At 42.6% G+C, this 15194-nt stretch overlaps 1 protein-coding gene across 1 annotated transcript in view; it reads right to left on the bottom strand.

Moving 5' to 3' along the window:
* Positions 1-511: 511 nt before the first annotated feature.
* Positions 512-15194, bottom strand: part of LOC141141185 (uncharacterized) — a 94332-nt gene continuing 79649 nt past the window's right edge. Inside the window, exon 21 of the mRNA XM_073628881.1 lies at positions 512-714. Within this exon, the coding sequence (XP_073484982.1) occupies positions 512-714 (203 nt within the window). The remainder of the gene's footprint in view (positions 715-15194) is intronic.

Genomic DNA, 15194 nt, shown 5'->3' with positions numbered 1-15194 from the left:
ACTGAAGCAGGCTGGTACTGGCGACAGCAGGCAGGTGAGGCAAGGCAAGCCGGGTCATACACTGGTAGGACAGATCAGGTACAGAGGATACAGGCAATAGCTCGGTCTGGGTTCAAGCTGGGTCAGGAGCCAGTCGCTGCAAAAGAAACCAATAGACCAGACAGAAGCGGAGGTCAAGGACAAGCCAGGGTCAGTGCAGATAGAGTTCAGAGAAAGGTCAGACAAACCGGGTCAATAACTGGAATCAGGATACAGGATAACTGGAACACAGGATACACAGGAGGCTGAAAGTCAAAGAAGCACTGAACCTGAGCACTGGCTGAGTTTAAATAGCCAGGTTGGTGCCAAAATCTGTCACAGGTGCACGTAGCCAATGCCCAATTGTTCCGAGCAGGAACAGAATCTGTTTTAGCCTGTGCACAGAATGCCTTTGCTTACATTGCCCCCTCCCAATGGGCAGCCTCTGGATGCCCAACTGAGCAAATTTTTCTTTAACATTACGCTTAAATGCTTAAATGAGTCTTTCAGCATGGATATTGCTCTCAGGTTCCCAAGAATTGTAATCAGGCCCATACCTTTTCCACTTGATCAAACACTGGATTTGATTACGTCTCTTCCTGCAATCCATAAGTGCCTCCACTTCGTATTCCTCATCCTCATCCACCATTACCGACTCAGGAGGTCCACTGTTCTGTTCAAGAAATTGATCTTGAACTGCAGGTTTCAACAACACATGGAAAACAGGGTTAATTCTAAAGCAATTTGGCAATACCAACTTGTGGGCAATGTCATTGATCTTCTTTATTAGAAATGGTCCTACATACTTAGGCCCCAAGGACAGGTTGACTTGTTGATTTATTGTGGCTAACCATACCTGATCACCAGGCTCTAAAATCAGTTATCGCCGCCTCTATTTTTCAAAAAAACTTTTTATTGACTTCCTGTGTCTTAGTCATTGTTTCTTTTAACAGTTTGTTATTAGAACTAAAATAATGTATTATACCTTGAACAGCAGGAACAGAGAGCATTCAGGACTTGCAGCAATCAGGTATGAAGGATTAAAACCATAACTGGCAAAAAATGAAGATTGCTTAGTAGCAGAGTGCTCTGAATTATTGTAAGCAAACTCAGCTAACGCCTCAGACACCCAATCATCTTGCGAAAAGGATGAGAAGCACGTAGGTATTGTTCCAGTGTCTGATTGGTTCTCTCAGTTTGACCGTTGGTCTGTGGATGATATGCTGAAGAGAAAGACAGTTCTTCAGAGTTTCACATAAGGCTTTCCAAAACTTGGAGGTAAACTGAACCCCGCGATCTGACACAATGTTACCAAGAACTCCATGCAATCGTATTATTTCTTTGATAAAAGTTTGTGCTGTTTCTGAGGTTGATGGTGTTCCCTTTCATGGGTACAAAATCGATAGACAGTCCACGACCAAAAAGATGGCAGTGTAACCTTCAGACGGAGGGAATTCTACAATAAAGTCCATTGATATCGTTTTCCATGGTCTGTCTGGGATTGGCAAGGGTCTGAGTAGACCCCAAGATTTGGTCCTGCTAGTCTTGTTCCGGATGCATATAACACAGGCTTTCACATATTTTTCCAGTCTTTTTCCAGACTGGGCCATCAAAAGGTACGCTTTAACAGTTCAGTAGTTTTTTGGATACCAAAATGTCCTGCAAGGGCATGGTCATGGCAGAGACCAAGAACAGTGATACGCATAATTTCAGGTACAAAGATCTTGTCCTTATACCACAACAGTCCATCCTTTACTTGCAGAGTTATCCCAGAGGGGGACGGAATTCCTACAGATGCTTGTCTAAATCGGGACAACAGGTCCTCCTGCAACAGAAGGAAGTTCCCAGAAGACAGAATAGTATCCGAGGAAGCAATTCTTCAGCATTGCTGAACATGCGGGATAGAGTGTCAGGCTTTGTGTTTTTTGACCCTGGTCTGTAGGTAATATAAAAGGTAAATCTGAAGAAAAAGAGTACCCACCTGGTCTGCCGTGGTTTTAGGCATTTTGCAGCTCGCAGGTATTCCAGATTCTTATAGTCTGTGTAAATCAGGATTGAATAAGCTGCCCCTTCCCGGAGGCATCTCCATACTTCGAGAGCAGTTTTGATCACCAAAAGTTTACGGTCTCCAACATCATAATTATTTTCTGAGGGAGAGAGCTTGCGTGAAACCCTGCAACAGGGTGTAGCAGGGCCTTGGCCACTTGTTGTTGAGAAAGTACTGCTGTCTCTGAGGCATCCACCTCTAGCAGGTATGGTAAAGTAGGGACTGGGTGCCGGAGTATAGGTGCAGAAGTAAACAGTCCCTTCAGGTCTTCAAATGCAGACTGTGCCTCAGAGTTCCAACGAAACCAATTGCACTGTCTGGTTAACTGGGTAATGAGGGAAATGATTGCAGAAAAGCCTTTGATGAACTTTTGGTAAAAGTTTTCAAAACCCACAAATCTTTGTACCCCTTTCTTGTCTGTTCGAGCTGGCCAGACACCTTCTGAGGGTCCATCTCTATGCCTTCTGTAGAAAGTATTAGGCCCAAAAACTGAATACTCTGGCGTTCAAATACACATTTCTCGGGCTTAGCGTATAGTCCATGCTGTCTGAGTCGGGACAGAACATTCCTGACATGCCCCCCGATGAATCTCCAAGGTAGCAGAAAATATCAGGATGTCATCTAAGTACATAATGACAAATAGATTCAAATAGTTTCGGAGAATGTCATTAATGAAGTGCTGGAATGTCGCTGGGGCATTGCAAAGGCCAAAAGGCATTACCAGGTACTCAAAGCGTCCAAATAGGGTGCCAAATGCAGTCTTCCATTCGTCACCCTCACATATACGCACCCGGTTGTAGGCTCCACGTAGATCCAATTTTGTGAAGATACTTGCAGATCAGAGCCTCTGGAATAGTTCTGGCTCCAGGGGCAAAGGGTTACGATTCTTGACCATGATTTTGTTCAGTTCACGGTAGTCCATACATGGACGGAGGGAATGGTCTTTTTTCTACAAAGAAAATCCCTGCTCCAGCTGGAGATGTGGAGGGACAAATAAATCCTTCTTTCAGGCTGTCATAAATATACTCCTTTAGAGTAGAAAGTTCAAGTTCTGTAAGAGGAAAGATTCACCCAAATGGTATTTCAGCTCCAGGAAGAAGCTCAATCGGGCAGTCGTATGATCTGTGGGGAGGAAGAGTCTCGACTCCCTTTTTACTAAAAACGTCCAGAAAATCTCGCAAAAATCTCTGTGAAAATTACAAAAGCAACATCTGACTGGTAGCTTCAAGCAACACATTCACTTCCTATTCCCAGAGTTTATAATCATAACTCCATTTTCAAGAACCCAGTAAACCCAGTCATGTGGGCCATGCACCCAGCGTCTAGCATTCTATTTCTCAGAGCCTCTCCTTGTTATTACTTGTAGGAACCTGGGATCTGCAAGCAGATGTGTAATGCCTCCACAGCCAATCACAATCCTTCTGCTATCTTTTTCTTGTGCAGAGTAAAAGAGCCAACATCTAGCTGGTACCTTCAAACAACACATTTACTCCAATAGTTTCTATTCATAACTCTAGCCTGACATAAACCTCGACACCCATACATAGTAGTACACATCCTCCACAACAATTCAGCTATTTGTGCTTAATTGAATATAAGGTCTGCAAACATGTCTGTCAGTTTGTATATTTTATTCTGCATAAGGTCAGAGTTCTTTATACAAAGAAAATACTAATTATACTTGAATCATTTCAACTGCCCACATAATGAGATTTAACAAACTATTCAGAGTTGTTTGTTCGCATTTAATTTTAGTGATTGCTGATAGCATGCCATATAATATTTATTATTTACCCCCCTCCCCCCTTACTCTATCCAAAATAAAAGTGTTGGCTTTAGATAAACTTTAAATCTGGCCATATACAATTTATATACTGCAATATACTGTCATATCCCTCTCAGCCAATCCTCGTCTACTCCTTTCTGCCTTTAATACCTTACTTCACCCCCATCGCCCTCACCCACCAACTTACTTACTGCCCAGGAGATTGCCAGTCTTTTCAAAAAACAAACTTGACAAATTCCTGATTAGATATCCAGCCTTATCCTAAAACCAACATACCAAGTCCAACACCACACTCAATACTTTCCTCCTTTGACCCTGTTACCACTGAGGAAGTTGCCAAATTCCTTTCTGAGGCCCACCTCACCACCTGTTCCCTGGATCCTGTCCCCTCACAATTACTACGACCCCCTTCCTGCTCTATTCTAAACTCTCTTACCCACATCTTCTTCAATCTCTCCCCCTCCTCTGGCACCTTTCCCTACCAGCTCAAACATGTACTGGTTACCCCCATACTTAAAAAACCCTCACTGGACTCCGCCTGTATGAATAACTTAAAACCCATCTCCCTTCTCCCATTTGCCTCCAAGCTTCTTGAATGCCTTGTCCACAACTGTATGAGTTGCTGCCTCACTGATAACAACCTCCTCAACTCCCTACAGTCTGGCTTCTGCCCACAACATTCCACTGAAACTGCCCCACTAAAACTCACTAATGACCTACTAACTGCTAAAACCAATGGTCATTACTCCATACTTGGACATTTCTGCTGCCTTTGACACAGTTGACCACCTGCTCCTTCTTAATAAACTCCACTCCCTTGGCCTCCGTTACTCTGCTCTTTCCTGGTTCTCCTCTTACCTATCTGAGTGCACTTTCAGTGTCACATACAACACCATCTCCTCCGCTCCTCTTTCTGTTGGGGTACCTCAAGGCTCTGTACTTGGGCCCCTCCTATTCTCTCTACACCTCTTCCCTGGGCCAGTTGATAACCTCCCATGGCTTCCAGTACCACCTCTACGCCAATTACACCCAGATCTATCTCTCTACTCCTCAGCTCACGCCCTCCATCTTCTCATGTACCACAAATTAACTGAGCGACATATCAGTATGGATGTTACACCACTTCCTCAAACTCAATCTTTCTAAAACTGAGCTTGTAATATTTTCTCCTACCCGATGCCCTCCCCATGACTTTGCCATTGAAATCAACAGCACAAACATTGGTCCCTCCACACATGGGTGCTGGGTGTAATCCTAGACTCTGACCTCTCCTTCAGCCCTCACATCCAATCACTGGATAAATCCTGCTACCTCAACCTCCGCAACATTTCCAGAATTTGCCCCTTCCTAACCAACAAAACCACAAAACAACTTATTTACTCCTTGGTTATATCCTGCCTTTACTTATGCAACTCTCTGCTCACTGGCCTACCTTTACATAGGCTACTCCTCCTTCAGTCTATTATGAATACTGCTGCCAGGTTTATAGAGCTTACTAACCGATCCGTGACTGCTGCCCCTCTCTGACAATCCCTTTACTGGTTTCCACTAATCCAATGTATAAAATTCAAAATAGTAACTAAAATGTACAAAGCCATCCACACCATCGCCCCCAGCTATATCAACAACCTCATCCGCAGATATCGCCCAAATAGTCCTCTCCACTCTTTCCAGGACATCTTGCTCTCTAGCTCCCTTGTTACCTTTTCCCATGCTCACTTCCAGGACTTTTTCAGAACAGCTCTTATCCTCTGGAACTCCCTATTCCAATATGTCCAGTCAGCTCCTACCCTGTCCGCCTTTAGGAACTTGCCTGTGCAGAGTCCTGACCTCAACCTGATAGAACATCTTTGGGATGAATTAGAGCGGAGACTGCGAGCCAGGCCTTCTCATCCAACATCAGTGCCTGACCTCACAAATGCGCTTCTGGAAGAATGGTCAAAAATTCCCCATAGACACACTCCTAAACCTTGTGGACCGCTTTCCCAGAAGAGTTGAAGCTGTTATAGTTGCAAAGGGTGAGCCAATTCAATATTGAACCCTACGGACTAAGACTGGGGTGCCATTAAATTTCATGTGGTTGACCCAATAGTTTTGGCAATATAGTGTATATGAAAATCGCCAGGACAGTACAAATAGGGTAGAGTCTACAAAATGGTATATGGTATATATCTGAAAATTGATGATCCTGATTTATTGACAGCCTATCTTATTTCTTGAGGACTGAAAATGCCAGGACAGTAGAAATATTACCCAAATGACACCCTTTTGGAAAGTAGACAGTCCAAGGTATTTAGTAAGAGCCATGGCCAGTTTTTTGAAGTTGTAATTTTTTTGTCACAATTTTTTTTTCACATACTGTCACAAGTGCAGTACAGTGTCATCATATAACTGGTGTGGCAGTGATCAGGGACATTGACTGGTGACATTATGTGAAAAAAAAAAAAAAAAATAGAACAGGCATGTAGCCTGTTCTTTCCCAGCGACTTCTTCCTCTCATGGAAAACCAGGAAGTCCATGCTGGTTGGCGTGGACTTCCTGTGCATCGCAAGAATGTCCATTCCTCTTCCATCGCTTCTCAGGGAGCCTGAACCCGGCAGACCATGCAGGATTCAGGACCTTTTGGAGGACGAGCCAGCACACGATAAGCTTGTTTTTATCTTACACTCTGTAGGTATTTTTAACCGTTGTTTCAATAAACCGCCTTGTGATACTGCACTTTTCTTTTTGTCTCACTCACAGAGCTGGCTAATATCTGAGCATAGCAGCCCCACAGCGCTTTGCAACTTATGCCTCGGCATCAGAGACTGTATTTACCATCCTAGCAGTTATTGCTACATGTTTGCCTGAACTATTGTTTGCATACACTGTGTGCCCGATTTTAGGACTTTCCATAGTTACATGGTGCTGCTCCCCGAAGTTCCAGGCCAGGAGAAATACTCACAACATGACCCTATTTTGGAAAGAAACACTCCAAGTTATTTTCTGAAAGGCATAATTGTTAGAGACATGGGTCTGAATTGATCAACTACTGGCCTTGCAATGCTTTTTACAGAACAGGTACTACAACACTTGACATGTAGGTGCTTATCACAGTAGGGTGGGAGTTGGGGGGGGCCTTGTTGAGTCTTATGCAACTTTCAGAAAGTAGAGGCTTGCACAGGCATTTAGAGGGGTACTCTGATGGCATAATCACCTTGTATTGACCTCACTGCAGAGCAAAGTACAAGTTCCCTTTAAATATTTGTATTTAGTGCAATGCAGTTCTGTCTTCTGGACTGGACTAGAATTCTAGAAATATTCATACAATAGAACCATGATGAAAAAGAAAAAAAAAAGAAAAATGAAAAGAAATTGTATAATAGATACCACTAGGATCCCAATTATCTTCCAATCATGCCACACTGTTGCATTGATGTTCCATGATAGATGGCGCTCTAAACTGGCCAAGATCATGCCAAGGGCATTCCACAATCGTCCGGCTGTTACGGCCCCCTCGCCAGCAAAAGTATTCCCCACAATATTATAAGAGAAATTGCTTTTTTTACTCCAGGCTCAAATCTTCCTGTTTATGACTTTGGTAGGCAACAAAATAGCGACACACAGGCTATGAATTAACTCTAACAATATGTCCCTCAGTCCCGCCAAAATGAGAGTGGCAAAACATGAGTGTCACTGTCTAATTTATTCCATGTTAAAGCACCTTGTCCAGAAAAATGATATCCTCCCTATACGTTTAGCCGTTTAGAAGCTACATAAAACTGATAAAGGGCTCCATCTATAAGCTGTTCCGGCACAGTTGCCTTCTGGTTGCAGCAAACCTCCGTCCCAAGATTTTATTATTTTTAATTAAATGCTTGCAGGGTGGGCGATAAAGGTCTATGAAAAACAGAGACTATTGTGGCTGAGGTTATAATTCTCCCCTATAATACTGCCAAAGGTGATTAGCAGACTTTCTAGAAACTCTGGGCACGGAGGTGACATTCATTTATTTCCCACTAGTCCAATATCATATACACACAATGATTTTTTTTTTTTTCTACAGTAAACAATCATTTGTTCTTTCCTTTATTTCTTTACTTTTTACAGATAATTAGTAGGAGGTTTAGTACATGCTTGTAATCTTTTATGGCTCCTAAAGTTTGGTAAACTGTTGTTCCTTAATACACATCTGAAACATATAGGAGCTGTTTTACCTGGCAAACAATATTTATATTGCCGTCCATCCATTTCTGAGATGTACTCAGCTCTGTCACACAGCACATCCCTGGCAGGGCAGTAAAGATGATTTGTGTCTGCTGCAGTTATGGCACATGCTGTGCTCTCTGAAGAGCAGTCCACATTCAGATCCCTCTTCAGAGAACATTTAGCAAGCAGTGAACAGGAATTGTATTGCCTCTTCACTACCTGCTTTAACTTCTTTAAACCCACACTAGCATGTTGCAACCACATGCAATGCACGCGGTAGCAGAGTGGCCGCATTCACGTAAACAGGTTGGGAGCGGCAAAAATGTGCGGTTGAGTCGCGTGCTTGATGTCTGCCAACCACCCCCCTAAGGCTACTATAGGCAGCGAACGTGGGTATTTATATGCTGCAGCCGCAATACTCTGTGCCAGCAGCAAACTTTACTGGCATTCAAGCATGTGGGGAAGCACCGCAACCACCCCACAACCATGTGAAATTGCGAAGCGTTTGTTGGCAAAAATGGGGTTAAAACAAGGGATGAGGAGGTGTCACATAGCTTCCTCATCACGTCAGTAGCCTCTGAAATGCACATGTCTAAATCTACCCTAATGGTAATTCGTTTTCATGAGCTTTCAGCGCTCTGTGATCCTGTGTTTTAGCATGCATTAAATGCTATGGTATGAAAGAGCTCTAATATTGAGGGGATGTTCTGTAGTTCACAAAGAGAGCTATGAACTATGCTAACTGATAAGAGCGCAAAGCATGCAGGATATCATAAGCACACAAAATGTCTGACAGGATCAACAGGTATTGTTTTGCAATTATCAAACCGATGTAACAAAAGTCTTTCAACGGTATATTTAACAGACCAAAAGAGAGCAAAAACGAGAGGTTTATGACTGTGGTGGCAGGCTAATGGCACGCTGTATCTGGTGGCTGTGGTAGCGGCTGCATCTCGTGGCAGGCTAATGGCATGCTGCACTTGGTGGCAGGCTACAGTGGCAAGTGACACGCTACATTTGGTGGCAGGAAAACAAGCTGAGGGCTTCCACTGATTCTGCATGTAGCACTGCCCCCGTAGGGATTGCTGTGTGTGAGAACTTCCCTGGGCCTCCCCTTGATTATCTTGGTGCCAGTTACAAGGTGTTTTCACACAACCAAACATACTCTCATCCGCTCGTTGTCCAATAATCAATTTATTCTTGGAACTTGGATGGGAGAAGGGAATAGTGGGATACTTCAACTGGAACTATTTACAGATGAGGGCAACTCTCACTTGGCCTCACCAGGTTGAATGTGGTAGCAGACTCTCTGCTATACCATACTGCACTTGTATGGGGGGGATCAGTCCTTTGCTTGCTCTGGAAGCAGACTTGATGAAACTGTTTTATCTTCAGGACACTCACTAGCATTCCCTTTGACTGACACCCATCCACTGATTCTACTAGCTGAAGGGATGGCCCTCACAGGATAGGCCCCATGACACAGATGCGTAGACAGAAACAGAACTTTCTTGGTGTGTCTCCCTTCCAATCAGCTCTCTGCAGGACATCTGGATTGCAGCTTTACCCGAATTCAGGCCCTCAGGTTAACCACCTGAGGCCGCATGGCAGTCTGTGCAGAGGAGGGGCAGCCGCCCCCTCTCTCTAGGACCCCGTTGTCCAGCTGAGGATCCTGAGCACATGTACCCTTGGCATATATACAGTCTCCCAGCACGCACTGAGGCACTTTCCCCAGCCAATGGCCAGGGCTGTTACTATGCCTATGCTCTCATTTGTCAGGTTTCCTCCCACCGTCCAATATGCCCTGTTCTATTGGACTGGTGTGAAACATTCAGACAACATGAGCAGCACCTGAGCACCATGAGACCCTATCAATGGTTCTAAATTTACCTGGCAGCCTTCCTGATGAGCAGAAAGACCCAAAAAACGATACTCTCTTCTAGCACCTACCTAGGATCGTGCCATATGCATTATGGGGAGTTGAACTATTTCATTATACAACGGGTAAAATAAGTATTGAACACGTCACCATTTTTGTAGGTAAATATATTTCTAAAGCTGCTATTGACATGAAATTTTAACCACATGTTGGTAACAACCCATGCAATCCATACATACAAAGAAACAAAAACAAATAAGTTCAGAAATTAAGTTCTGTGTAATAAAATGGAATGACACAGGAAAAAGTATTGAACACATGAAGAAAGGGAGGTACAAAAAAGCATGGAAAACCAAGACACCAGCTATCAGTAATTAGAAAGCAATCCTGCCCCTTGTCAGTGCAAATTAATATCAGCTGGTTCGGTCTTAGCTGATGGCCTATAAAAAGGTGTATCATTACCAAGGTGTCACACAAGAAACATCTCACAATGGGTAAAAGCAAAGAGTTCTCTCAAGACCTTTGCAACCTTATTGTTGAAAAACAAACCGATGGCATTGGTTACAGAAGGATTTCTAAACTTCTGAATGTTCCAGTGAGTACTGTTGGGGCCATAATCCAGTATTAGAAAGAACATAATTTCACCATAAACCGGCCACGACCAGGTGCTCTTCACAAGAATTCTGACAGAGGAGTGAAAAGAATTATCAGAAGAGTTGTCCAAGAGGCAAGGACCACTTGTGGAGAGCTTCAGAAATACCTGGAATTAGCAGCAGGTACAATTGTTTCAAAAAAAACAATAAGTAATGCACTCAACAGCCATGGCCTGTATGCACGCTCATCACACAAGACTCCATTGCTGAAGGAAAAGCATGTTGAAGCTCGTTTAATGTTTGCTACACAATATTTAGACAAGCCTGTGAAATATGGGAGAATATAGTCTGGTCAGATGAGACCAAAATTGAACTCTTTGGATGCCATAATACACACCATGTTTGGAGGTCAAATGGCACTGCACATCACCCCAAAAACACCATACCAACAGTGAAGTTTGGAGGTGGGAACATCATGTATTTGCGGACGATACTAAGCTAAGCAGGGCAATAACTTCTCCGCAGGATGTGGAAACCTTGCAAAAAGACCTGAACAAATTAATGGGGTGGGCGACTACATGGCAAATGAGGTTCAATGTAGAAAAATGTAAAATAATGCATTTGGGTGGCAAAAATATGAATGCAATCTATACACTGGGGGGAGAACCTCTGGGGGAATCTAGGATGGAAAAGGACCTGGGGGTCCTAGTAGATGATAGGCTCAGCAATGGCATGCAATGCCAAGCTGCTGCTAATAAGGCAAACAGAATATTGGCATGCATTAAAAGGGGGATCAACTCCAGAGATAAAACGATAATTCTCCCGCTCTACAAGACTCTGGTCCGGCCGCACCTGGAGTATGCTGTCCAGTTCTGGGCAACAGTCCTCAGGAAGGATGTACTGGAAATGGAGCGAGTACAAAAAAGGGCAACAAAGCTAATAAGGGGTCTGGAGGATCTTAGTTATGAGGAAAGGTTGCGAGCGTTGAACTTATTCTCTCTGGAGAAGAGACGCTTGAGAGGGGATATGATTTCAATTTACAAATACTGTACTGGTGACCCCACAATAGGGATAAAACTTTTTCGCAGAAGAGAGTTTAATAAGACTCGGGGCCACTCATTACAATTAGAAGAAAAGAGGTTTAACCTTAAACTACGTAGAGGGTTCTTTACTGTAAGAGCGGTAAGGATGTGGAATTCCCTTCCACAGGCGGTGGTCTCAGCGGGGAGCATTGATAGCTTCAAGAAACTATTAGATAATCACCTGAATGACCGCAACATACAGGGATATATAATGTAATACTGACACATAATCACACACATAGGTTGGACTTGATGGACTTGTGTCTTTTTTCAACCTCACCTACTATGTAACTATGTAACTATGGTGTGGGGCTGTTTTTCAGGATACGGTACTGGCAAACTTCATATCATTGAAGGAAGGATGAATGGAAAAATGTACCAAGACATTCTTTATTAAAATCTGCTGCCATCTATGAGGATGATGAAGATGAAACGAGGGTGGATATTTCAGCAAGACAATGATCTCAAACACAAAGCCAATGAAAACCTGACACAAATCCAATAGAAAATCTATGGAAAGAACTAAAGATCAGAGTTCATAGAAAAGACCCACGGAACTTTCAATATTTGAAGACTGCTTGAGTGGAAGAATGAGCCAAAATCACACCTGAGCAATGCATGCGACTAGTTTCTCGACTAGTTAGGAGGCGTCTTGAAGCTGTCATTACCAACAAAGGATTTTGTGCGAAGTATAAAAATAAATTTCAGTTAGCGTGTTCAATACTTTTTCCCTGTGTCATTCCATTTTATTACACATAACTTAATTTCTGAACTTATTTGTTTTGATGTCTTTCTATGTATGGATTGCATGGACTGTTACCAACATGTGGTAAAAATTTCATGTCAATAGCACTTTTAGAAATATATTTAACTATGGTGACATGTTCAATACTTATTTTATCTGCTGTATATATACATATTTAAAGAATATACTGTATATATCCTCGTTTATTTTATTAAACTGTATCTTAAGAAGCAATATTTTGCAATAATCTGTAAAAGTTTTTCCCCTGGACTGGTATATTGTTAAATGTTTTGTCTCAACCCTCTAACTACCATTTTTGCTGGACAGCTTGGTATGTTGAAGGAAGTTACAGGGGACTCAAAAACAAAAAACAAAGACAGCCGTATTAATGCTAGTGATGACTGCACAGTATGTTTTTTTTATTGTGCCTTAAAGTAGAACTATAGGCAAAACGTTTTTTTTTTTTCATTTTGGATGGAGCAAGAAAAGGCTATAACCCCTGTCAAATTTTTTGTCACCATCTGTGTCCCATTTCAGAGATTTCCCTTCACTTCCTGTCCCATAGCCAAACAGGAAGTGAGAGAAAATCCCTGCAAATTAAGGGAAACTCTTTGGGACCCCCAGATCACCATTGGAAGATTTTTACCTCTATTACTTTTCTGGGGACAACCCAAAATTTGGGATTTTCTTTTACTTTCACTTTCAATGATGATGGTAAACCGGAGAAATAGAGAGGGTGAATCTTCCTAATGGGGGAACAGACAGCAATAAAAACTGATAAGGGTTCTAATCCCTCTCCACTGTATCAAAAAAAAAAAAAAAGTGTTGCCTTTATGAATACTTTAAGTACCATGTTAACTGCAGTCATTATAAATATTTAGCAAATTTGTACTGGGAAAAATATTGTCTGATTGGTTACCCATCTACTGTATTACAGTACTTTTTTTTTTAAAGGGGCTTTCATTAGTATAGACGTTTTTAGTGTACACTGGTGTCTGTTATGTTATTCTAGTTCCTGAAATGAAAGGAAGTTGCCCTTGGCTTTTATTGGGATTCAGGGGGTAGACATGTATTTGGGAAGGTGAGGTCCCTTCCCAGGAATCAGTTTGTGTTTTCTCACTTGAGGTGTCAGGAGGGGAAGCTGAAGTGATAGAAACACATCCTGATCAACTTGTCATGTTCTTCAAAGAGCTAACAAGTCTGAGTGACACAAACTTGGGATATGTCACTTGACTGGCCCCAGTAGAATTTTGTTTAAAAATTAAAATTTTTGGAACTTTTGGGTTTTTAATGGTTGGTGGTGTCAATCAAATCGAGGTTTGGTTTTCACTGTAGTGAGAACATTTGAAGGAGCAGGATTGAAAATGTTTCTTTAATTAATGGAATTGTACATATTGTAATGAAAGCCGTTTAATATGTTTGGGATTCCATTCAAGCAGCAGGTCAGAATGAAATTTTAAGGGCTTTTGAACAAAAGTAGTTGACTCAATGATGACGAGAAAGAATGTTCTGATGAACCTTGGTTAGTCTAGTTCAACCCTTAGTTGAACTAGTTGGACTTATATTATTTTTAACCTAAGTATATAAAGACTACTACTCTACTATCTCCTGCCCACCGTATATAACCTGTCTTGCTCCTGTACCCATCTCGGACTGATTCCACTGCGTATGACCCCTGGCCTGGATACTGACTCTGTACCTGGTTTAGCCTGCTGTTCCATACCTGGGGTCTCTCCTTGCACAGCTACCAACACCGTTCATCCAGCGCACCCCAACTGCTCTCTGCTACCAGCTCATCCAGCAGCAGTACCGGCAAACCGTGCGTCTTCGGGCACTGCACTCCTTGTATCACTCCCAGAGGGTGCGTTGCACTTAGCCGCAAGGGGCGCCCTCTCAGCAACCCAGCCTCACACCAGAGACTTGACAGAAAGTATCCTGTTCTCTTTGTATTGCTTCCTTTATGTGAAATCCCTGGTGTTCCTGCCAGTCCCTCTGCTTTCCTATTAAAAACTGACCACACTAAGCTGGGGAGCACACCGTGGTCAGTTCTCTAGCTATGCTAAGAACTCGGTGTATTCTCCTCCAATGATCAGACTTGTCCTAACACAGCCTAAAAAGGGTCTTGCCCCATTTTGGTGCACATGCGATGCAAATTCAGCCATACAGTTTGTATGGCTGAATTTGCATCGCACAGACATCGCATGTGACCTGCGCAGCAATGCAGTGCGAATCACATGCGATGTCTGTGATCACACAAGTGTGAACCCAGTCTTAGTAATGATCCAGAAGCAGCAGAAAGAGTGTATCTGGAATGAGAACTCTGGAGGGGAAAGCTACTCACACTTTCATTCTGGTCCTCATCATTTCATTCCACAAAGTATATTTTAATGTCTTTAGGGCACCTCTGGCATGCCAGGATGTGTTTTGTCATCCTTGTAGCATTTGGAAAAGAATATTTCTTCTCACAATATTTGCAAATTGCAGCTTTGCCGTAAGAAGAAATTTTACTGTGGAAATGTTTCCTAACTCTAGATGTTGGTCACACCATTTGACTGAGAGGAGGAAAAAAAAAAACAATTTACTGACCAGACTATAGGGAAACATTATGGCGTGATGATGGAGAACATTAATAGGAATCATTTAAAGAGGAAGTAAACCCTGGTGGGTTTTACTTTCTCTTTATTTCCCTGCAAAGGTAAAGTATAATGGGCTACTATGCATCGCGATTCCCTCGCCTGCAGCCACTCGCAATAGTGTGAACCTAGCCTTTGCATAAAGTCTCAGGAATCTTTCATAGAAGTTTTTTTTTTTAACAAACATTTTCCCCAATTTTTCTGTTTTTTTTTCTAGGTCTTC

This window comes from Aquarana catesbeiana, linkage group LG04, assembly GCF_042186555.1.
Source record: "Aquarana catesbeiana isolate 2022-GZ linkage group LG04, ASM4218655v1, whole genome shotgun sequence".
Taxonomy (NCBI): domain Eukaryota; kingdom Metazoa; phylum Chordata; class Amphibia; order Anura; family Ranidae; genus Aquarana; species Aquarana catesbeiana.
Note: the sequence above shows the minus strand (reverse complement) of the source record. Positions and strands in the feature narration are given on the sequence as shown.